General features: G+C 36.5%; 2 protein-coding genes across 4 annotated transcripts in view; one reads left to right on the top strand and one right to left on the bottom strand.

Moving 5' to 3' along the window:
- Window positions 1-1898: 1898 nt before the first annotated feature.
- RTF2 (replication termination factor 2) overlaps window positions 1899-25379 on the bottom strand; it is a 32338-nt gene continuing 8857 nt past the window's right edge. Inside the window, exons 6-9 of one of the 2 annotated variants that reach the window (XM_026101891.2) lie at window positions 9936-10049; window positions 6821-6875; window positions 6649-6741; window positions 1899-4001 (exon numbers count right to left, since the gene is read on the bottom strand). In XM_026101891.2, coding sequence (XP_025957676.2) covers window positions 3814-4001; window positions 6649-6741; window positions 6821-6875; window positions 9936-10049 — 450 coding nt within the window. In that variant the 3' untranslated portion in view covers window positions 1899-3813. The remainder of the gene's footprint in view (window positions 4002-6648; window positions 6742-6820; window positions 6876-9935; window positions 10050-25379) is intronic. The other variant, XM_026101892.2, reaches the window with a different exon arrangement.
- LOC112984212 (beta-1,3-galactosyl-O-glycosyl-glycoprotein beta-1,6-N-acetylglucosaminyltransferase 7) lies at window positions 14218-21667 on the top strand. Of its 2 annotated transcripts, none has more exons than XM_026101890.2 (6): window positions 14218-14664; window positions 16933-17135; window positions 17645-17754; window positions 19135-20166; window positions 20640-20735; window positions 21225-21667. In XM_026101890.2, exons 4-6 carry the CDS (start codon window positions 19191-19193, stop codon window positions 21449-21451), a joined length of 1299 nt encoding a protein of 432 aa, XP_025957675.1. In that variant the 5' UTR covers window positions 14218-14664; window positions 16933-17135; window positions 17645-17754; window positions 19135-19190; the 3' UTR covers window positions 21452-21667. The 2 variants fall into 2 exon arrangements, with proteins under 2 accessions (XP_025957675.1, XP_064377616.1); XM_064521546.1 differs by having other exon boundaries at window positions 19088-20166.

Raw genomic sequence — 25379 nt, 5'->3', positions numbered from 1 at the left:
GAGACCCTGGGAGGGACTAAGTAAAGGAGAGAGGGTCACCTTTGCTGCAGTGTGTGGAAATTAAGAGAGAAATCCACCCCAAGCTCACCTTCGTGGGCTCCAGGACTCCCAGATGTTCGGGGTGCAAGGTGTGTTGTCCTCCAGGAAGGGAAAAGCCACACAGTGTCAGCACCTCCAGGCATCTTCCCAGGTCACCGCACGGCACAGGCTACCACAGCTTGGCTTATCAGCTGCAGCAGTGCATCACGGCTGCTCCACAAGGCCAGAGGCTGCAGCCTCACCAGGCCCCATGCATCACCAGGAGGGACAAGGAGAAAGCAACAGCTTTCAGGATCTCCTGTGAGGTTGCAGGAAATACTGCTTGTCTGTTTTGGTGTGATCAGAGAGTAAAACTATAGTACTGGCGACCAATACCAGGCTCATGTCCACTGAGTTTTAATGTACAGACACCCTCAATATTTCAGTTTTACAGGTACAAATATTGAAAGCACTGAAAGCTGTGTAAGTGTGCAAAAAGATAACCTGCAGGACTGTAAAATGAAGTATATAGCTTTACAATCCCTTTTCACTGGTGCATATCTGGGCCAGGTTTCATGACCAACGTCTGATTATTGGGCTATGCGAAAGAAGTTTTTGAATTTCAGTCCAGTTCCCAATGGGCAGGTTCCACATCACAAAAAAATCCATTATACAACTGACATTAACTGGATCCTTTTTAAATTCTTCAGAAGAGAGGCCAGGGCTTGAACTTCATGGATACAAAACGAACTGTTCTGTGAACTCCTCCGAACAGACACATGGACACAATGCTGCGGAGCTTTGTGTGGCATCTCAAAAATACAGAAGATTTCAGATTCTAAAACTTCTGCAGTCTTCAACTTTCACCAACATTCAAATTCACCTACGCTAAGAGAAAATTAAATTGCCCTCCCCCACAAAAAGAAAACCACAACAAAGCAAACATCCTCAAGCAAACTATTTGCTTGAATCTATTAATTTTTGCCAAGTCAACGTTCCCATCTCAACTGCCTAGCCTGGCCTGTCAACAGCAGAAGTGTCAATTTTTTTGCTCTTCTATTTTACACTAACAAAAGCCAATTGTGGTGATGAATTGCATCACATGCCAACAATATATCACATTCCTTCACGCTATTTTTTGTAAAGGGAAGGAGATCTCATCTGTCACTGACAACACTTCTATAAACCATAAACGTTTTAAGAAATCCATCCAGAAAGTCACGATGGTTAATTACCAAACAAAAGCTTTCCTAACAAAGTGGCATAGCACAAACTATCAATTCCAGACAAAAACATTACATGTATACGAAGAATCAGTTCGCTAACAAAATCATGACAGTCATGAACTTATTTGAATAGGTGTTCTGAGAAGGTCAAAAAGAAAAGTCACTACAGTGCCCCAATGACCAGGAAAACCTGCTACCATGTGAGCAAACAGGATTTTACCTAACATATTATCAAGGAAAAAGAAGCAACATTGTATATTATATTTTCTCATATTCTTTAGCAAAGTAATAACTAAGTCAAAAGCATTAATTCCCCTTAAGATTTATAACTGATCTAAATAAAAGAAAAATGCACTCCTACAAAATACTAATAGGAATTTAACATGTATTGTCAAAACAGAATTACATTGCAAATAAAGGGACTGCCACTGTGTATCTTTTAGCGCAGTAATTTCACTATCTGTAACTAACAAATAACAAAGGATAATAGCAAAGAAGAAAAGAAATACAAGACAGGGAGAACAAAACTGATTACTAGACATGCATATAAAATATGGCTAAGTGCTTCCTGGAAGCTCAAGTAAACCTCAAACTGTTTGATGTGATGTATAGATACGTTCACATCTTTGGAAAACAAAAACGCTTACCACTATATAAATGCTACAACAAGCCAGTTTTTAATTATACCTATCAAAATAATAATAAAATCTGAGCAGTTTCATTCAACACACTTGAACCATGAAGACCACCTACGCAGGTATAAACACAACATTTCAATTTCCAGTTAACTATTGCCAATTATAAAGGGGGACACTTTTAAAAATAAATTATGAGGATAATTAATCATTTTCACACAAAAAAGTAACAATGCAATATCATGCAGTGGTTTTAAAAGCCTCCTTTTCTTTCTTTCTTTCTTTTTTTTTTTTTTTTTTTTTTTTAACACTTCTATTCTGGTTAGTTTGAACCACAATTATAAAAGCAGATTTTAATTCAAAAAGAGGAAGAAAGGAAGGTGAAAAGCTTCCAGCCTTCCCTCTGATCATGCCATGCAGATATTATTGGATTCAAGCATCATTCAGTCACAAAATCATTGCAATGGACACTTTAAAAGTATGTTTGAAAAATTCTAAGAATAAAAAGGCTCCCAAAAAGCCCATGATAATACATGATAACTAAAATTAGTAAGTTATTCTGTTCTAATGCTGGCAAAATGAACATCTGTTTATCTGTTCAGCTTAACATAAAGTGTTATGGTCATGTGAGAGCCGCAAATTTTATTTAAATCAAAGTCACAGGGATAATATGCATCAATATAGAAGCAAAACTTGTACTATAGCAAAACATAATATACTTTGCATCTTTGTATAACAAGAAATTAAGTCAAATAGTTGTTCGCTGTTAAGAATTTTAGGTCAGAAAATAAAACAATGTGTACCACAGATGTTCTGAAAGCAGCACATTTCAGTGGCCTGCAGAAGGAGAGAAATGGTCAAAGAAGCTAACTTCAGCCTTCAAGGGTTCCCTCCAACAACTGCCAATGGGTTTCTGACTCGTGTGATACTCATGCCAAATCCTTTCTCCTTAGAAGCCAGTTCGGATCTGCCTGCCCCTCTACTCTGTTTCAAGACAATTTTCTCTCCCCCTGTGCAAATGCTCATATTCTTCATTTAAGCTGAAAGCCTGAATTCAGGTCAGAATGGCAAATTCCTCTCAGAGATGTACACAGAGCCTCACTGTTTCAGCGGAAGAGGAAGGAAGCTCACACTTTTCTTCCACTCTATTATAAGCCTCTAACAAAAGGAGGGAAACTTAGACTTGATGCTTCAAACTTTAAAACAAATACTACTAACAACAAAATCCCTAAGATTTTTTGTGAAAAAATACCATGCAATTACAGGTCCATATTTATATATAATGATTTATGAGTATATATCCTGCTTTTAAAAGCAGACTACAATAATATGTACAATAAGAATATTTTGCAAATATTTTCAAGATGGCTATGCTTTCATATATTCCATCAAAATGTACATTACTTGAAAATACCTACGGAAACTTTAAGAAATGTATATTTGTTGTATTGAGGGCCCAGATAGCTAGTAAAACAAAGTATTATTGCTCTAATTACTATCAAAAAGTTTCAAAAAGTTTAGACTTCTGGACTACTACAATGAAAACTGCAATTACAGCTTCAGTAAATATCAATAGCAGGGAACATTAGGCAGATCCTCCTATCCTCTGTCCCCACTACTGAGGACACGATCTAGTGTGACTAAGAATGATGGCATCCACCCAGGAAAAAAAAAAAATCTATTTTGTGTAAATAATCCCTCATTTTAAAATGAGGTCTGCTGATAGAACACGGTTTTTGTTCATCTATTTCTTATTTAATAGAAGTTAAAACTAACACAAATTCATTAGCTATTCACAAGTTTATAAACAACTTGCAAACTGAATAATTCCAGATAACATCAGATTACAACAAATGTTCTTTATCAGAGTTGTATAGAAAAAGCCTTAGGGAAGGAAAGTGGTAATGAATGTTACAATCAGGCACATCATTGTTTCAGAAATAGTATGCTGTGTGAGTAATCCAATTGGAACACTCTTCCTTTGAGCGTTTTGCTGAGCTGTGTGATGTAAAAATAGATTTGTATGCCTCAGATTTCTCCTCACTGTCTGCGATGGATCTTTTCGTAGTACTGGAAGAACCTTTATTGACTTTTCCTGGTACAGATGAACTTCCATTATCTGCTAGAGAAAAAACAATAAAAAGAGGCATGCATAACAACCCACAATTGACAAAAGCATTTAAATTAAAATTGATAAATCAAAATATTTAAAAAATGTGTACAGAAATGAAGTATATAAATTTATTCAAGACTGACTCTCACAAACCTATCTTATAATTGAACTAAAAAGAAAACAGGTTCCTAGCTTATAGAATTAATTCTCAAAATACATTTAGAAAACTTGGAGAGAGGGTAATTCTTTCCTGCTTGTGGAAACTCCTTGCACTGTAATTCAGTACTGACAATGTTTATTCCTCTATGTGAGAAATGGCTCTGACTCCAGTCTTAAGAAAAAAACATGAAAATATTCCACCACTCTGAACTATTGTTTGAAAATTAGCTATCAAATGACAAAAGCTAAACTTGTGACATACTATCCCCAGGGAATCTATCTACTCCTTTTATTCTTTGCAAAGTCATTTATAAGCAACAACAATGGTCTGCATCATTTTATATTTGGGACAGGAAAACGTCCATCCCACTGTTTCTGATGCTGTTTCTCTCGGCGTTTTTGCCTACTGCTATAAGCAACCCTGTTTCTTACCAACTATTTAATCTTCTCCAAAGTACTACAGTATTTTAAAAAGTGCATACGATGTCTCTTGAGCAAAGAGAGCAGAAACTGCATACATTTAGTATAATTTAAGCACAATTGCGTGGAAATAGCTAGTAGGAGGCCTGTCTGAAAATGCATTTAACCAATTTGTGCATGTAGTCATGGGAATTACATGTATAATCATAAATCGTCATGGATCATAACTTTTTTTTTTTTTTTTTTTTTTAAATCTTTGGAGAACACTGCTCTTAATACCACTAATAGCTAGCTGGAAAGAACTACCAAACACTGGATTAGAAAGAATAAATATGTATGCTGGAAGTCCAGAAACCTTAGGATGCCACGTTCACAAATTAATTCCTATGCTACTGGTATTCCATTGCCCATCTCCTCACTCCATGGATTTTTCTCTGTTTCCCCTCTCTCCTCCTGTTCCCCTGCCAGTTTAGCAATACAACTGCTGTCAGAAACATAAACCAATGACCTGACATTTCAAAAGAGATATTTTTTCTTTACATAACACTCTTGGAAAAGAAAAATATGTCAAGCATTACTAGAATTACTATGCTTTTAAGCACCTATAAGTAATAATAATCTGGAATTAAGTATTGTTTAAAAGTCTATCCTTAATAAAAACCAACAGTAGGTGGCAGGTAAGACATTTCTAATGGAAATTCTCTCAGCTTCTCAGATAGTTTATCTGAAGCTCATCATTTAACTATTCTTAGACTCTTCAAACAAATTACATAGTCTTTTTCTGTGCTTGTAACACACACAACAGAATACTTCACCGTGAAACTCTGACTGACCTTAAAAATGTGCCCATTCTTACTGCTCTGGATGAAAGCGTCAGCAAGATTAGAGACACATACACATTATGTAATACATATTACCTAAAGAGATGGCACCATTGTCAGACTAAAGGACAGCCAAGTTTAATCACAGCTGCGAGATTACTGTAGATATATCAGTACATCCTGCAGTTATATTCCACTGCTAACAGTTACACATAGCAGACTAATAGCTACAATGGTGGACTAAAAATACAGTCATTAGCTTGGGACATTTTAATGTACTTCATCAAAATGGACTGCCAAAAAAGATTTTTTGTCCGTCCTCACTTGTACTTAAGGGAAACAACTACTAATTCTCCTCACACTATCTCCTTTCCAATAAAACAAACACAGCAGCCCCCGACCTGTTCCAGTGAGAATCTCTTTCCCCACCAACTTAAAGCACAGAAATATTGGAACAACAAACAAACATGTTTGCCTTGTCTCACAGTGGAAGAAAATGCTGCGTGTTGAGAAGTGGCTATTATTCTATTAGTTATCTCTGATACTGCAGCATTTGCAAGTTATAAACATGAGCAAAGATCCCATTTTAGGTGTTTTATGAAAGGAAAACAAAAAGACCATCCCTACTCTATGGAGCATTTAATCGAAGCATAGGATAAAGGATAACAGACGAGACACAGCAACGGGGGCAGAATAAGGAAAATATGACAAAAAGTAGTCCTTGCACACTTTCAGCATTGTCAGTTTCATAGATTTTGCAAATATTAAAGCAAAGGTCTGTTTTAAGAGAAAGTTAAAGCTGAAAAAATACATTAAAAGCAAAAGAATATACAAGGAATGGTAATGTGTTTAAAATGACAGTCTTTAACTTCTAAAAGCAAATAATTAAAAAAATTGTTAAATGTTTGTCTTCCCAAGTTCCAATTCATGGTCCTTAATCAGTTTCAGAATGAAGTTATGTAAGTCAGTAGAGAAGAATCAAAAAGAAAATTTCTCCTGTGTTCTCACACCTGTGCTCAGGTGTACAGAGATTACACACAAAACATACCTACACATTTGTATAGTTCTAGCCTGAGAAGTTCTTCATACAAATTGTGGTACCATGACAAAATTTTGGTCAAAAAGAAAGGGAGTGATAGGGTAGCTTACGAAAATTCTGGTATAAAATAGCCAGAAAAGGATCTCTCCTACAATATTTTTCAAAGCAGAACCTTTTGTTCACTTTTTCACAGTTAGATCAAAGCAAAAACACCAACCTGAACTTTTGGTGAATATAATCTGCCTCTTTTCTCTAGAAGTGGAATTGAAACAATCTTTTCCATTCTTAACCTTTGACGGACCTGCAGAATCTATGGAAGAAAAAAAGTGAAATCATGAATCTGTTTCATGACTCAGAAGGGTACACATAACTGGTAGCTGTGACATTACCTTCATTGGTATCCTCCTGAGAAGCTGATTCTGCTGACTTGCATTTCTTTGATTTCTGAAACAATACAAGCAGAAATCTAATAATATATTGAAAAGATATACAATGCCAAAATTGGAGCTGTGTGTCTATCAAATACATCTGCTACTTCTTGTTTTTTATGCAATGGAATTGTTCCTTTCATAATATTGCTCCACACTTTTGAAATTATTTCCATATGGAAAGATAATAATCTTGGAATCCACAAGGGCACCTTAAGGACAAGCACACAGGCCAAAATTAAGCTGTCTGAATGCGACATTTTGGTTTGTGCACGTTTTTTATCATTAAGAGAATCTGATATTCTGAACCCATGTGGCAAGACACGAAACTGTAAGACATTAAACAGGACACAGTTACCTGTAACCAATAAAGACAGTTTAAAATAAAAATTTCGGAAAAATCATGCATCTCATATCCACTTCATTTTACGCAGTTAATAGAATATCCCTCCTGGGGATACTTCAATAACCGTTTTTTTGTTGCTCAATTGCTTGGGAAGAAAAGGTGCACAGAATAGTTAATATGGATTTTTAAAAATCATCTGCGGAGCAGATTTTCCAAGTCCATTTATGTGTGCCCAAATTGAGAAAGAAAAAAACCAGCAGCAACAACAGGAATCCCATTACTGTCCTTGATTATATAAAATGCTATATTGAGAAGAGAGATTTATTAAAACAGTCCCTGGCATTATTATCACAAAAGCTGATTCAGTACACATGTAGAATGGTGTAGATGTTTCAAAAAGGCTGCACAGATTCAATGAAAATAAATATTTTAAATATGTTATATGAAGTAGGAGAACCCATGCTGTCAAGAGTATGACTAATCCTTGAGGAAACATACGCCATATCACGTTACTGCAGAGCTTAGCCAGAAGGTGGTGGTAGAGGGTTACAACGCCAAAAGCAGACTTGGCTCTCCTGGTGTTCTTAAGAGCATATGAAAAACCTCTCAGTATTACAGACAGGTTTATTAAAAAAAGTCACCTTTTAGTGTCTAGGATCTGAATTATGAGGCATTTGCAGACATATATATATATATATGTATGTATATATTATATATATTTAATTACATGGAACTTATAACACACTTGAGCTTGAATCATTTTTTATGCTAGTGGTAGCTATATTATCCTTAGGCTTTGTCTCATGGTCATAAAGAAAAGGAATTTGCATTTCCTGCTCTAACTACAGTAGATCTATTTAGACTGCTCCCCTAGTTGAAAGGGGAAGATGAAGAAGAGGTCTAAACAGCAGCACCAACAGAGTCAAAACAAGACACGTGTCCTCTGGTGCTGGAGCTGACAGATCTCAGAGTAGAATAAATCATGCCAATAATAGTAGTGAAGACTGGTCCTAGTTGCACAAAGATCACTTGGTGCAGCAAGGGAAGGCAGTATTGCAAAAGGCACCAAGAACTTGAGGACAAAACACACAAGGTCTGCTAAGAGATTTGCAAATAATGTACCCGCCAGTGATGTAAGTCTCCACCAAACACAAAAAAGTCCCCCCGCCCCCCCAGTAAAGCCAGATAGAGTCCAATGGCGAAAGCATAGTTTCCTCTTGTCTGCCATCACAAGCAACTGTGCTGTCACAGCAAGACACAGAAGCACCCAACAATCTTTGGTGGTACTTCTCCATCTTGCAGGAGTTGGGGAGAGCATCAGCTTTCAGTTTAATCCAGACCATTCCAGCCAAAGCCATAGGTACCTCATTTACAGAAATGGCTACCTTCCTAACGAAAATGGAGTGCAGTGACCATGATTTTGGGGCTGATTACTCATCTACAGGGATCTGCAGTATTCTGTCTTCAAATCATCTTTAAAGCCCTTTTAAACATTCAATTACAAAGCACTGAAAAGAACAATGAGAAAATGATCTGAAAAGACAGCCTAAGACTTACAGTACTGTCCTCCCATTCTTAGGCCAGAAGTTACAGGGCACTAAGTGCAGAGGCTATTAACAGAGAGGAATGGGAACACTAGGATTTCTCTGGGTAACCATCCTTTGGTCATACTGCCAAGGCCCACTGAAGCTGTATTGGTGCAGATGAAAAAGGACCCTGTGACAAAAAGGAACGACATACTTGCTGGGAAATTAGCAAGTATTTGTTTCTAAAGAATCTAGGAAAATGTTGTATATCTAATCCTAGAGGCAGACAAAATTGGCTACAGAAACAGGGGTGAGATGATCAACCTCCATCTACAGTCTCAGCTGCTGAAAGTCTCAGACAATGATGATTCATGCTCTTGAGACCCAACTAATCTGTCTGCACTCTGAACTGAGTCAACGCTACAGTTTTTGCTTGCTTTGTCATCTTCCAGAATAGCAGTGCTAGTTTAGAAAAAACAGCAATGCTGAAAAAGGCCCCATGTGCCAAACAGTCAATTGACAGTACAGTACCACAGAGCTGAGGTACTACTGCTTTATCAAAAACTAATTTTCAGTGGCATTTTGCCTGGTTAGATTGGGAAAAAAAACAAAGACTGCAACAGCGTGCTGGAAATTAGCATTATCAGTAATCACGCAGAACTATAAAAAGCGCAAAACATGAAAAAATTTCCCAACAGTGCTCTTCGAGAATCTGACCAGGAACTCACATACCCCAACATCCTATTTCTGCCAGCGGCCAGCAGAGGATACTTGGAGATCAAAAACTAGTAATCTGCTATCACAATAAAACAGAAATAGAGAAATGAAATAAAGAAAAAAATTTTACTCATTATTGGAGTTGGCTAATACAAGCTATTTGTTTCAAGAAAAACCTAAAGAATAACTGGCACACTGTCCTTTATACCCTCAGCATTGAATTCTGATCTTCAGAGCACTGTGCACTGCCTGCTAGTGAAAAGTTTTGGTGCACTGAGCTTAAACATGCTATCAGTGGAACACATATACAGACAATTTTATGAGAGTGAGTTTTACTTTTAAAACTAGCACCAAAATATAGTGCAGGTTACTGAGTAAATCCTGCAGTCCATATAAAGTTAGCAGAAAAAAGCTATGCGATCTAATAGAAGATCTCATTACAGACAAGAACTACCTCAATTTTTTTTAAACAATATAAAAAGATTACCTTTTCTAGTTTACTTTTAAGTCTTCTATCCTCCATCCTTTTCTTCAATATTTCCACATCTTCTTTATTACCATTAAGGATAATCACATCTTCCTCTTGAAAGGGAACACCACACTTCAAGGAAAAAAAGGACAAAACCAGTAATTTTTCAAGATCTTTATATTGGTGAATCTTTGTTAAAAGTAATCCTATGTTTAAAGTCTGCAAGGAACTCTCCATCCCTTCACTTTGCCCTTTTGTTTGTCTTTTCCAGTATTCTTCTCTTTTAATACAGTCTAATACCACTGCTCACTTAAAACATCAGAGGGAAAATCTCAGTAGTTTTTATCATTGAGCACAATAATACCAAACGATAGCATTCTTCTTCCTGGAGAGGATAAACAGTTATCTTAGCAGTGAATTGCGAACTTTTGGTAATCACATTTACAAGCAGCTCATGTATCAATCTGCATAGCAAATTCTAAAAGAAGTTCAGAAGTATTCCATGCAAAAGGGCTATAGAAATTGCATATTTATTTCACACACACTTTTGTGAACAATATCCTTAACTGACACTTTTTTTCTTTAGGTTCTTCAGGTTCCATAGTATATTTTCTGCTCAGGGGTTCTTCATACTTCTAGCATAAGAAGCACAGTGGCTAGATCAAACGAAGTAGTCCTAACCAGGAACTACTCAAGTTTCTGAACTCCATAGGCTGAAAACTGAAACTAGAAAACTAAACAAAGTATCTTCTTTCTTTTTTTCTTTTTCTTTTTTTTTAATTCATGAATGCACTTGAATAAAATGCAAACATTACGCCACTCTGCTCTAGAATTTGTCTTTCAGCTTGGTAACAGTCATACAAGAAGCAACACCCGGGAGCAGCAACTCCTTTACATTGACTAGGAACAAGACTAAAGGTGGCATTCTTCTAAGTGTAAAACAGACAGCACTAGGGAATTTTTTTACCCTCAACAGTTAAACAGCCACACATAATTTTTTTAGAATATTACTATGGGAATAAAAACAGGTCATAAAAGTAGTATTCAGAGAGCCTAAATGTAGCCTCACCATCTCACTCTCCTTCATCTGATTTATTAAACCCTATACAAAATTTTACAATGTCAAAGTATATTCATTAATGAATCTGAATTATATATGTACTCTCTTCATGTAATTTCATATTTGTTGTTTGGTTGAATAGACTGAGGCTTCACTACCTACATTTTCAGTCATCTAGTGAATCCAGCAAACTGAGTGTGATGTTTTCTTGTCTAAGATCTCAACTTCCTTTTTTCTAGTCCTTTTAGTAAATCCCAAAGCTTTCAGTCAATCTGCAGAATGAGATTATCGCGCCTATGTTGCTACTCTTCCATTTTCTAAACAACGGTTTAGAAAGGTTGTAGTTTTTTTGTACATTTATTTATAGTAGGAATTAAACAAATAAAAGAACACGCGTATAGTACTTTGATTACAGTCTGCTCAAGTAACAAACCCAGTTACAGAATGAATCTGAATACAAGTGGTCAGAGATGCTGTGAAGGAAAAGCAATGGTTATAGACATTAATACTAAATAAATCAGGCAGAATAATAAGTCTCACACACACAAAACAGGTGAGGAGACCAAATTTATTCCATTACTACTCAATAGGCTACTGTTAGAAATATCAGCTTGGTAGGATCTCAGACACTTGTGAGCAAGAAGTCTAGAAAATCTAGACAATTAGTCTTCGTGCAGAGGCAGGACTAAGTGGCAGTCATCTTGATGCTAAAGAAGCCCTAAGCTTTCATTTCTAGTTGGATGTTTTCTGAATACACATTCAAACACAGGCATCCTCGTAGGGGCTACTGATTTAAAGTTAATATTTGCAATAATTTTTTAAAACATATGCTGTTAGGCACACAAAAATAAGTGGACCTTTTCTGCAGTTAAAGGTTTATGTAAAATGACTTGAACAAATATTACATATAAAACAAACAAACAAACAACCTGTCTTAATTTACGCTTTTAGATCAAAACAACCCAGGGTTGCCATCTGGAAAACACAGGTGGAACAGTTCTGAAATTAAAAGTATTTACAAGAAAGGGGGAAATGAAGACAGTGTCCTGTTTTCATTCACTGGAACAGACAATTTCTTGCCATGACAACAGCCAAATTATGTTACAGTGAGTGACCAAACCCTTCCAAACATATTTTAATTACAGGAAGTTATACACACAGAACTCACTCCAGTTTCCCATATTTCACTACTGCAGTAGGTACTATTTATTATTTGGATGAACATCAAACATTTTTTAATTGTCAGTACTGTTGAATGCAAAGTTTTAATTCTGATTTAAAAAAAAAATCAACTTTCCGTTTATACAAAAAAGGGATTTTATCTCAATGTTTTGGAATGCTGAGATAAAAAGCAAAAAGTAATTTAAGTTTTGAAAACTCAGAAAGATTGCTTTTTCAGATTAAGTTTTTCTAGGGCAGATGTTTGTCTTAAGATATCACAAGGTCTCCTTTTCTGCACCTTGTTTATATTGTGCCATAGTTCTGGTCTTCACAGCATCCTGACCAGAAGACATCCTTATATCAGATTAAATTTGAACACTATTTGCAACAGATAAAAGCACTAGAACAGCAGCTGGCAAATCTTTATGCAAGATTCAAGCTGTAATTGTGGAAGAGAGGATGCTGACTGAAGCAGGCAACAGATAAGCTGCATAATTTTTGTGCAAATGCCTTTTCAGGATCCAATTATAAAAGCATATTTGAAATGGCTTAACAGACTTGCATCAAGGAATTAAAGGATGTGCAGGTACAGGAGGATTAATCAAAGTCTTCAAAATCTAATAATCATATGTTTATGTATCCTACATACACATATCTACTTTACAAACAAAGTACCTTGAAAACTTACTATCTTTACTGTTCTAATTATTTTAAGAGCTGTAAAAGGCATATTAGCTTAGGCACAAATGACATCTTTTGCACTTAAACTAGTAAAAGTAATAGAGGAACTACTTTCTAGAATAATTAAAATTTTTAAATTTCATGTCATTTTAATGTGGGGAAGGGTTTTTGTCTTTCTTAGAGGATAAAATACAAGGGCTTTTTAGTAATAATGAAATTTTGCTTTATAAAGATTTCTCCTGATTCTAAAACTTTCTTCTACTCTAAATTTCTGCAACATAAGAAAAAGTTTGTACCTTATTTCTTACTGCAAATTGCTTTTGACAGACAAATGTTTGTACAGTGTCTAAGATGATGTAGTCCCATCCATGACTTCTCCACTTCTAACACAAATAAATAGCAGGTAAATTATGCTTTCATATCTAAATTTTTACATCCCTTACTGTTTAACGTCCTGCGAGAAACCTGAAATCCTATTTCCAAATCATAAATAGTAAGCTAATTCCTCCAGTCCTCCTAAATATGAGCACTAGGAGGAAATGCATAAAAACATGAACACTTCTCCAAAACAATTCCCACCAGATTACAGAACATATATCACAACAAACTGACTGTCCCTCTATAGACAGGGCAGTATTTAGAAAGGCGGACCAAACAGATGCCCTATTCAATCGGACCAAATCGCCGTTTGCTTGGCAGCCCAACCACCACAAGCCAATATATTAACAGGGAGTTACAAAACACAATAATCTTTAACTAAAAACATGTTCTGGGAGAGATGCTTTTCCAGAAGTTTGTTCATTAGAGGTTCAGTAGTGCAAGCTTTGATGGGCACCATTTACTGTGTCTGAGAAGTGTGGCAGTGGGGCAAAGGGGAAATGATAACTTGAAAAGAGCAGAAAAAGCCTTCTACATATTAGCTCACAGAACGTTAAACTTTCAAGCAAAAGCTATAGCATCTATAGAAAAACACTGTTAAAGATGAAGAATGATTTACAGAACTCCCTCTAAAGTCAATGACAATTTTGCATCTGCAATACCTGCAGTTGTTCCTTAATTCACTTCCAGGTTTTCTCTGTATTTATTTCTGACTAACTTCCTATATAAGTATAAAACATACCAACTTTCTTACTCATTTCTAGCACGCCAGAGGTTCATAAGTCCCATACATTTAAACTGTTAACTTTTCACTTACTAACCCCCCCCCACTTTTATAAAAGTAGTAACGCAGTAAATGGTTGGTCTAAGAAGGCAGCTCATCTATTGTCTTTTTAGCTTCCAGATACTAGAAAGGACCTGAGGCAATTCCTTGCTAAACTCATTTGCTGCAAGTTGGAAAATTTTGGCATGTAAGGAGTTAAGAAAATTGGGGGGGGGGGGGGGGGAAGGAGGAGGAGAGAGGGCTGGTTTCCTTTCCAGTTCCCATCATCTAGCATGCTCCGTTACCAGCGCAGAGGTTAAAGCCTCTGAGGTAGAGCAATACTATTTATAATCATCAGCAATGTACTCTCTACATATTTGAAAGACTGATTTCTGTCCTTTAAAGGCTGTCTCAGAACAGTGGCAACAAAAATTTGGAGATCAAGTTTTCTCTCATTATTGTGAAGCAGAGGACATTTCTTCTGAGGCAAAACATCATTACTGCAGAATAAATATGCTAAGCATTGCGGGAAGCCAGATGAAGCCTTAAATGAAAACATTCATGTTAATATTTAACCCCTTTCACTTATGCGAGATCTCTACACAAGCAACAGAATGAAGAATGCCATCTGAATTTTGCTGAAGGACAATGGGGCTTTTTATTTATTAAATTATGCTGCCTTCTCCTGGCTAATTTTGTGCAAGGTAAGATTGAATAAATTTGATTTTACGACTTCAAATTTAAGGGGTTTGCTTTTTCTTTATTAAAGCCCAGTATGTTTTTTACTTTTGTAGAGGAACAAATATTTTCATTTCAAATATTTTCACTTTTCCATTTTGAAAATATGTGAATCTGTAATAAGGCTAATATTTTTTTTTTTATTTTGCAGATCTACAGTAGTCATTACTACAAGTGTTATTAGTATTAGAAAAATCATAGTACTTACAAATACCCGTTACGCTCTTTTGCAAAGAACTTAATTTTTTACAAAGCTATAACTTAATATAACTTATACAACTTAACTGTTTAAATAGCTATCACAGTTTATTTGTTTTAAATTGTTATGAGGTCAATATACTATACAGCAAAGAAAAAAACGCAAACAGAAACAAAAAAAAAAAGGAGAAAGCACAGGAAAAGGCATACCTTCATAAATCTGTTTCACATTTATGAGTCAATGCTGATCCAGTATTTTAAAGCAAGAATGATTTCAAATTTCTAAGGCAGTATTAATTGGGTTTGATGAAGAAATTTTTTTCTTTTACTTGATGGTTGTCATAACACAGAAGGCAACTCAGCAGACTTACCCAGGCAAAAGGAAAAAGCATATCAAAATAAAAAGCAGCAAAAAGCCCTGGTTTTAACGCTTCAGTTTTTAGGGGACTGAATTAGCGTTCACTTACTTATAAAATGTCTACACTAAGACCTGCATGAATACTTTTTCATCCTTCAGATAAAAAATGGACTTGTAAAAAGATCTGGAAATACAGGAGCTAATACCTTTTAGCCCTTTAATTATTAGAAGATGAAGTATCCTTAAGCCATTTGTTTCACTGAATTATGAAGTCATTTGAACTGAGGTTTATCTAAACATTAATATTAAGCAAATACAAAGAGTATAGACAAAACAAGATTCAGAGATGCAATGATGCAGTACAAAACTCTATGGTAGGAACAAACAGTGAATTGCAAATTACGAAATGCACTGCAAGCTAATGGGGTCTTGATGAACTACAGTATTTCACAGGCATATTTTCAGGCACAAACATAATTCCACTTTTCTTTTGAGTTCACCTTTTTAACTGAGGTGGAGCAGCTTAGGTTTAAGCCAACAATTTTCCATAAAGTAATATCCACAAAAGCTGCTACTGAGATGCTTGAAAATCCCTACAAGTGGGCTATTTTCTGAAGAACGTGGCACACTAATCTTGGCACTTCTGTAAATTAAGTCAACTTCCCACTCCAGATTTAGAACAGCTATCCATACCATAAAAAAGGTTCTTTGAGTTTCAACACAAATTGCATGCCCAGTGGGAATGGCAGCTACAATTCTAGCTCTAAATCTGAGAAAACACTAGCGGAAAGCCAACATTTTCATTCTGTTATATACCCTCAAATTAAAAGATGTGTAATTCTGTTCTTGAAGGCACGTCTTCAGCATTCAGTCATTCCCCCAAAATATTTTAACACTGGGGAGGGACTTGTTTCTTCTTACCTGACAGTGGAGTGCGTGTGTACATTCACACTGCTGTACAGGACACACCATCTAGATGCTGTGGAGTTCAAGAGGAAAAATCCACAGCAAATACCTAACCTGAAACATCCCTGGAAGCTATTATTTGACGGATAATAAAAATGCAACTGTAAGACACAAACAGGTTATAGCCAGGTTCCCTCGGGAACTATCCTTTGCAAGCTATCCACAGAGGTGTATTTAATGAAAAAAGAGACAGCACTCATCATGCACAGGTGCAGGATTTTGTAAGCAGTCTAAAGCCCCAAATATATATATATATTTTATAACTGCCCACTGTCTTCAGTGCAATTCATATGCCAAGAATGAACTTTCCATGTGACATGGATCATAAAGATCTCATCGCATTCACTAATTCTGAGTGACCTCAATGCCTCTCCTGTAATTATTCACTCACAGTAAAATAGTTCCTCTGGCTCCAGCGCCGCAGAAAGCAGCGCTGCCCTCACGGACACTCCCTCTCCCTCACCTCCACTATTGGGCACCTCACAGCCATTATGCTAATCTCTCCTTGGCTTTGGTCGTCAGCTGGTAGCAGGCTATAGCACTGGCGTCTTTCATTTTTACTGTGCAAATCCTTGCTTCCGCCTTTCGAAGGCATTTTTTCTTCCCTACTTGCTTTTTGAAAGGTTGATGTGGACATGAGTGCTTAAGTTTTTACTCTAAACGGTTGAAAGACTCGCAATCAAGTTGTTTACAAAGTAAATGTATCCCTTAGGAGCTGCTAAGAAAAAACTATTCTTCTGGGACCTGATTTCATAATGTTTTTCTCCGGCCTGCGCATCCAAGGCGGACTGAGGAGCACTGTTGACAGGACATAGAAGCAAAATGGATGAATCCTCCACCTAACACACAAATCCACCTTCTGGAATGCGGAGTGGAAAAGAGGCGTTCTTCCAGCATGAAATCCAGTGCATACCAGTAAGGACAATAAGATAAATACATTCTTTTCCAACAGCCTAGTAAGTTCTTAAAATTTCAGTATTATAGAGTATCTGGTTTGCTGGTTCAAATTTTCTACTTTTAAAGCTTTTTAAAGCTTCTGTGTCTCATTTCTACTTTAACTGCAATGCCTTCTTTATTTTCAAGCTTCTAAAACAGGCATATACTGATTTTTCATTAAAAGAAAGAAAGAAAAAAAGCATCTTTGCTTCTTTCTAGCCTTCAAACCACAACAGCATTCATATAAAGAAACAACCTTTATAAAAATCTGCTTCTTTTCTGTTCCTAGCTAATAACAAATACATTGTGATGCTGCTAGCTGCAAAGCATAAAATATTTACAGGTGAAATACAATTTTTTCTACAAACAATTAACTTGAATAAAGTACAAGAGAACAGGAATACTCTCTAAAGTTGCAAATAAAAGCTTTCTTAATATAACTATTAAGTATACTGACGGCTGATGGAATCTTTGTTCCCCCTTTCCAGGAATTTTGTCTAGGAAGTTCTGTACCACATGCTTCAAGGAAAAGACTTCATGTAATAGCTGCAGGACTCAGGACTTGTGTTGTCATGCTTCTGACTTTTCAACAAGGAAGGTATTTGTAAGAAAAAGATAATCATGAAAATACACAGTGAAAACCTCCTATGCTGATACCGATATAACTTACACACTTCTCTATGAATGTTAATACTGGCAGTAGTATACTTTATCTCAGGATATGCAAGTCTGCTAAAAATAAGGCATGAGTGTTCTCCACATGGTTTGTTTTCAAAATCACTAATATAGATGTTGGAGACAAAAAGAGCTCTGAAGTGAGTTAGAAAGTCTTGCTGACTTTATAAGGAGAACAAAGGATGTATTTTGTGAATTATAATTTAGACTTTTCACTTTGTTTATTTAATATTTTTTCTGCTGCTGAGTACCAGCTGGTCATAGTGAACTGGAACATAATGTTGCCAAACAGAACTGGCAAGTCTCCTTGATTCACGACAAAGCAGCGCACATTTCAGAATATCTTGCAATAACACCAGAAAAACCACAAACTATGCAAATATTTACCATTCCTGAACCAACACTAGAGAGGAAGGAAAAAAATAATATGCACGTAATCTTCCGAACCCGTGGATGCTATAGTTGCAGCTGACAGCAGTAAGGTTGAGACTAGTAAAAATAACCCTTATTTGGGAACATCATTGGAATTGGTTCCTCCCCCAAGTATCTACCTCTGTGGAACCTCTGTGCTTGCGAGCAGCATGGGAAGTACACTGGCTCTGAATACAGATAGAGCATGACACATGCACTCAGTACATGGCTAACACAGCAAACCAAAATACTTTTTTTTTTTTTTTAATGTACAGATAGATATACAATATACTTGAACATATAGATATACATATGTATATACTTCACATATCCAGAAACCGGATATACCCCACAGTCCAACTCAAGGACTGTGGAACGTACGGGTCCAACTACATTCTTCAGATAAGTACACCAAAAAGGGAGCTCTAGTGTACTAAAATTTCCTTCTCTAGCAGAATCTTATGTTTTCCAGGCCTCAAACAAGTCTCAGCAATGGCTGTCCTTTAGCTGTGCACTGCTCACGCATCTTCCCTATTCCGAGGGCTGAACCTTGGCCAACCTACTACACAGGACTTACCTATTGACTCAAGATAGAATAAGCTTTTATCCAATGGGCTACGCTTCACTTGCTCAAGCAATGAAGTGGACAAGGCCATGCCTGGTTATTTGGCTAATTAGTTCATCTTACAAAGATTGCTTCATTGTCCTGAAAGTACCATTTCCAGTAGCTGAGTATACTGTGCGTGCATATGGGCATACACACAGCCACTCCCAGTAACTGGAAAGAGGATAACTGCAACATTTATAAATGAATCACTATCGCATGATCTTTTTTTCTTTTTTAGATGTCAGGAAGTCTCTCTCCCTCTCTTTATCTCGCTTTTCCTTTCAGATATTCTGAATTCTTAATTAAACTATGACCATAAGACAGCATCTGGAAAATAAAAAATGAACCCACTTGATGCAACAAAATCAGGATTTTTAGTGTGCATTGCTATCTGCATGTTCATTTACACTTTTATCTACCTAAAGAACACACTTTCTGAAGAGCCAAACGAACAAAAATTTACTACAGATACAGCAGAGTGTGGTTTTTACCCGGATGAACTTTGTTCAGCTCTTTTTGTGGGGAAAAGCGTTGCCTCTCAAATCGGAAACTTTTGTCAGAACACCTACCAACCGGAAACACTCAACTGCATTCAGACTTCTTGCAACTGCTCCATGGTTTTGAAGAGTCTGCGTTTTATAACAAGACCACTGTCTGAAGAAGAAGGAAATTTCTCATTGGCATATATTATCACAATTCACAAGGAGCTGCAAATGTTTGTAAAGCTACTAAGAGCTATTTATATGCCTCAGAATATTTACTGCATACATGTTGATGAAAAGTCACCAAAAGATTATAAAACTGCTGTACAAAACATGGTTAACTGCTTTGAAAATATTTTTATTTCCTCAAAAAGAGAAAACGTTGTTTATGCAGGATTTTCAAGATTACAAGCTGATATTAACTGCATGAGAGATCTAGTCCATTCCAAAGTTCAGTGGAATTATGTTATTAATTTATGTGGTCAAGATTATCCCCTCAAAACAAACAAAGACATTATACGATACATCAAAAGCAAATGGAATGGTAAAAATATGACACCTGGGGTAGTCCAACCACTTCATATGAAACACAGGACACAAGTTAGTTACAGAGAATATGTACATTCTGGAATGTCGTACGTGTATCCAACAAAGAATATAAAAGCTAAACCTCCATATAATTTGACAATATATTTTGGTAGTGCCTATTACATACTCACTAAAGAATTTGTGGAGTTTACACTGACTGATGCACGTGCAAAAGAATTGCTTGAATGGTCAAGAGACACGTACAGTCCGGATGAACACTACTGGGTCACACTGAATCGCTTAAATGGTAAGATTTATCTTATTTATACTATGAATAATCCCCCAGAACAACAATATTGTAAGGTCTATGATACAGAGATCTAGTGGCTTCTGTTCTAGAGCCTAACCACACCCTTAAAAGGATGCATTGCATAGATACGGTTATTTCTTCAGCCTTGATGCCGACCCTTCGATAGCCACATCTCCTGATGGTTTGAGAAACAAGGCTTGACTCCAGAGAAGTAATATTATAGTGCAGGCAATTAGCTAAGAGGCTACAAAAATGTTGATTGAACAGAGTAAAGGCTTAGCTACATAAAAGCTCATGCTCTCAAAAATAATAATAAAAAGCAACAAAACTGAGAACTATGTCTGTTCTTATGATTTAAATATCTGAATAAATACTTAACATGGCTACACTTAAAAAAATTATCTTCAGCACTGAATATTATCCCTATAATAAATAGAAACAAATCTTATCAGAACCTTATGTTTTTAAAGATGCTCCAGGTGCTACACCAAATGCAGACTGGGAAGGAAACATACGAGCCATTAAGTGGAAAGATCAGGAAGGAACCACACACAAAGGCTGCAAAGGTAAGATGAATTTTGATCATGCAACTAGAATTTGATTAACTGACTAGCATTCATTGCAAATTACATATTATGCTTTAAACAACCCATTAAGTGTGCCTCAGAAGTCATGCATATTTTATTTTGAAATTATGACATAAAACAGCAAGCAACTCTACTAAATTACTCCAAAAATCATGCAAAGATCATCACAGTATCCACATACTGACAACTGTTCTTTCAACTTCCAGTTATGATGCTTCTGTAATTTAACATCTTAATGACAGGGCTGCATACATTTTGTATTTTCAAGGACTTTAGCTTTTGCAAGCTTCTGTACATTTGCTTACTTTCCTCTATTACATTAACCAATGCATTAACTTGACTAGCCCAATTTCAGTGAAGAGCAGGGGGTTTACTTGACGAGCATGTTTGTCAGATACTTAGGTCTATTTTTAAATGATTCAGTTCAGCTTTCTGCTGCTTTCATATATCCTCAATTTGTCTCTGCAGGTCATTACATCAGAGACATTTGTGTCTATGGACTAGGGGATTTACAGTGGATCATTGAATCACCTCATTTATTTGCCAACAAATTTGAACCTGCAACATATCCGCTTGTTATGGACTGCCTAGAGAGACGCTACAGACTTAAAGTACTGCGGCAAGCAGAAGTCCCAATTGAAGATCACTGGCGTTTTCAGGAAAATAGCTACTTTAACATGAAACTGCATGTTTGAGCTTATGTAACATTTAAACAGTGCTCAAAATATTGAAAGAAACCATCAAGATTTTTAGCCATAGTCTTCACTCTGTGCATTACATCATAAGGATATGCACAATACTGTACTACTGTTCACCAGTGAAATAAGCAGTTAGTTTTACTTATCATAATAAAATAGAGAACAACAACTGCTAATGGGTTAATTCTAAAAATAAAAAGAAAAATGACAGAGTCTATTTGTCAATAGTCCATCAGGTCTATAACCTACCAAAGACAAGGAGGGAGTTCTTACTCCTCCTTTAAGCGAGTTACTTAACTGGAAAAAAAACACGTTCCTTATGTCTGCAGCTGCAGAAAGGACTAACTGGTATGAGAGTAATAAAGCCAAAGTACAGACTAGACAAAGATGAAATATTAAGAGCACGAGTTAAAGTGGTGTCTCCTGTATGCCTTATGAAGTAGCTTATTTTGAATAATGAAATTTACACTAAAACTTCAGAGCTGGTAGGGAAGCAAGCGACAGCCAGTTTCAGACACAGTCCATTTCACTGTTTTGCTCATGGCCAGTTGCAGCTCTAATTTCATTGTGTAGCATGGTAACATCACTCTTGCACTACATATGCTTTGCTCCTGATGAAAAGGGCATTTGTATCAGTAACAGTAATAGAGATCCTGCTATGCAATTTTAGTCAAGACCCCCATTTTCTGGGTCTCTGCGTAAGTTTAGTACAAGAAAACATAGGAAATCTGGAGCTGGGGAACAAATGGAAACTGCATGAAAAGCCACCTTTCAACCCCCGTGTACCTGGCCTGAGGGAAACGAAACTTTCCTGAACCTTGTAACGATTTGCACAGATTGGAGTGAACACCTAGCAGTAGCCAGAATAAGGATCTCAGTTTCCAGAGCCTTGTAGACCAAATGCAGCACTAGTCTGCAGTAAGCAAGTGGCTTTCCACACAGTACATAAGCAAAAACAGGGAAGAGCAATAAAAAAAGAACTAGGCTCCAGCTCTCTTCTAGGGAAGAGTTGGTCTTTCCTCTTCAGCACTCATCAATTAATTGCTTCAGTTGTAGTACTGAAAAGACTGGGGCAACACGGGTAAACAAAGAGGATGTAGGCAGTGGCATTTTATGTAGCATGGCAACTCTTCCACTGTCATTGGATTAAAAATCTTACAAGACCACTCCAACACCCTTTCCTCAAACGTCCTTAGTTACATGCTGCTGATGGAAAAGGACTAGGAGAAACCTGAATTTTGAGAAGTCATTTCAAGTTGTTGGTCTTCCTTTACTAACTTTTTGGCAGGACCACAGGCAAAAATTTTATTCCACTAAATCCACACAAGCTCCCATTTTGGGGATGACCTTTGATGGGACTTAACAAAATGCATGTTGTTACATGATTAGAAACTAGGAATTATAAAGAAATGTCTATGAGTGGTTTAGATGTAAACTTCAATATGTACCAATTACTCACTTCCTACAGGAAAACTGACTTGGAGATTAAGCATCTTTCCAAAAATCAAAACAAATCAATGAATGAGCCAGCAGCAGAACACAAAAAGCCTAGTTTTTTATTCCAAACTTATTCCCAGGTTCTTCAAACTGTAGTGCATATTTTCCCACACAAGTTTCTTAGAAGCATAGTTTCTTTTAGATGAACTTCCACTTAAGGAAAGACCATCTGGTCCCTATTTATTTACAGAAATTCACAAACCCAGTCCAAAGGCCTGTACTCAGTCTCATGTATATCCCACAGCTTATTTGGTGGCCAATTATTGCTGAATACGCTTTTTCCACAGAGAAAAAACAAACCATGCAGCATGTTCACCCTGGGCTTGTTGAGAGTTCCTCTGAAAACCATTACTGAAGCTAATGTGTTTCTAGCAGGCACTAATCATGGCAATATTAGTAATGAATCTCTCACTAAACCACATTCAGTCCACCGTAAGGCACTGCCAGCTTCCACTCTATGTTGTTTTTACGTTCATCTTGTCTCTGTAGCAAACCCAGTATCTAGCTTACACCTTTTGCCACTATCATACAGAACAATTGTTGCATGCCTTCCTTCTGAATTGAATCAAAAGGATAAATTTGATAATAACACACAATAAAACATGGGCTTGGTTTGCAGAATCAGACTAGTCAAACTAGAAAAAACCCTTTTTGACATATAATTTAGGTATGACTCTAAACCTGCAATCCAGAAAATTCATTGGAGTGTGATACTACTTCCTTAAATAATTTTTATATATTAACAGAAAATTCCACCTATGTAAAAACTCCAAAAAATCCTAATTAAACCACCTTTTTCTCAAACATTAAGAAACAATATTTCACTCATTAATCTAATTGTCATAATCTCATTAAATTCTTAAAGTATTATTTCCTTCTAACAGCAGTTTGAAAGTCATAATGCAACTGCGATAGCTGACCAGAGCACTTAATAACACTTACAGAACTTCAAACATGTTTTTAACAAGCAGATCATTCAAAGCTCTTAGATCTTAGCAACACGTTTACTAACTTTTGATAACTGTTGATCTAAGAGCATATACTGTCAATGTGACCTTGTTCAAGGGAACAGTATGCCTGCCCTATAACGATTTGCAAACACACAAGCTCTGTATCTGAAAGATGTATGCATAGTTTCTGTTTCAAAAAAAAACAAAAAACAAGGCACATGTACAACAGTTCTATAAGTTAAACATTTGGGTATGCATATTAGTCTGTTGAATCTGAAAGCATTTCTAAAATAAAATTTAAAATAAAATTTTAAAGACACGCCAGAGATCACATTTTCAAGAGTAGGTAAAAAAAAAAAAAAAGGCAGGTTTCTATGATGATCGTAAGCAAGGTGTTAATTATATGAACTACAGGGAGTATTATATTTGGATTAGAAAAGAACCAGAACTGGCTTGGAAATGAAATCTGCAAATCACTACTGTTTAAAGCACTGATTCAACGAAACCAAAGAGCACTGTCTAATGGATATATGAATTACCACAGCAACATCACAAGTGTATTTTATTATGTTTCTTGGTAATACTCAGCTGCATCCTGTGATTGTAGACTCTAAGCATTTGTAGCTAGAGGAAAAAAAGCAAAACAAACACCCCCTCCACCCCCAAACTGCATTTGAACAGCATGGCCAATCTGAACAGGCTGAAATTTTCCACTGAACAAGATTCCCTGCTAGAAACGCTGCATTCATGCTTCTCCTCCCACCTTCCGCCCCCGCATACAGAGAATGTAATAAAACTCAGAAACCGGACAGCCTTTTAGATTATGCCAGATCCACGCTGTTTGCCAACACTGAGCATACAGTAAGAAAGTTCTTTTTCATTTATTGAGTCTTCAGCCTAATCATTAAATGACACCACAGATAGCAACATGCAGTCTTAATGAACAGTCTGGTAGTTGCTCCATCAGGAACACCACGAAGAGCCTGTTCAGAATGCTGTAAAACAGGTGTTTGGCAACCTGATTACATACTGCCTGCCCTTGTTTCTAAGATGGGCTTCCAAATGACACATCTTCACAAGCTCCCTTATCAAGACACTCAGAATAGTTGTATCACCTCATCTACACAGTATTGTACAGGTATCATTTAAATTCTGGAGCGACCACCTGAGCTCCCAGAAGGGCTTCCACCATAAATACAGTAACCACGATCCTGACAAAAAACTACCTCTAGTATAGTACTACTACACTAACAGTAACTTCTTAGACAAGAGAGTCAACATAAAAATTGGTAACAACTCCTTTTTCGGTCCCCCCCAAAATCAGGTTAAATATATCAGATACTAGACATTGTTAAACATAATTCTTTTATTCCACCTTCTCTAAAAATTCCCCTATTGTCAAATAACAGACTTGCAAACAAAAAGGTTGCAAAGACTGACGGCCACGAGGGAATCAAGAAGCCAGGTAGAAAACGGAT

Source organism: Dromaius novaehollandiae, chromosome 16 (genome assembly GCF_036370855.1).
Source record: "Dromaius novaehollandiae isolate bDroNov1 chromosome 16, bDroNov1.hap1, whole genome shotgun sequence".
Taxonomy (NCBI): domain Eukaryota; kingdom Metazoa; phylum Chordata; class Aves; order Casuariiformes; family Dromaiidae; genus Dromaius; species Dromaius novaehollandiae.
The sequence above is the reverse complement of the archived record's forward strand: the minus strand, read 5'-3'. Positions and strand labels throughout refer to the sequence as shown.

Excerpts from the sequence above, each read along its gene's own strand:
- LOC112984212 (XM_026101890.2), top strand. The coding sequence starts at position 19,191 with ATGAACCCACTTGATGCAACAAAATCAGGATTTTTAGTGTGCATTGCT. Across the intron at positions 20,167-20,639 it reads CACACTGAATCGCTTAAATG|ATGCTCCAGGTGCTACACCA; the intron begins GTAAGATTTATC and ends ATGTTTTTAAAG. Across the intron at positions 20,736-21,224 it reads CACACACAAAGGCTGCAAAG|GTCATTACATCAGAGACATT; the intron begins GTAAGATGAATT and ends TTGTCTCTGCAG.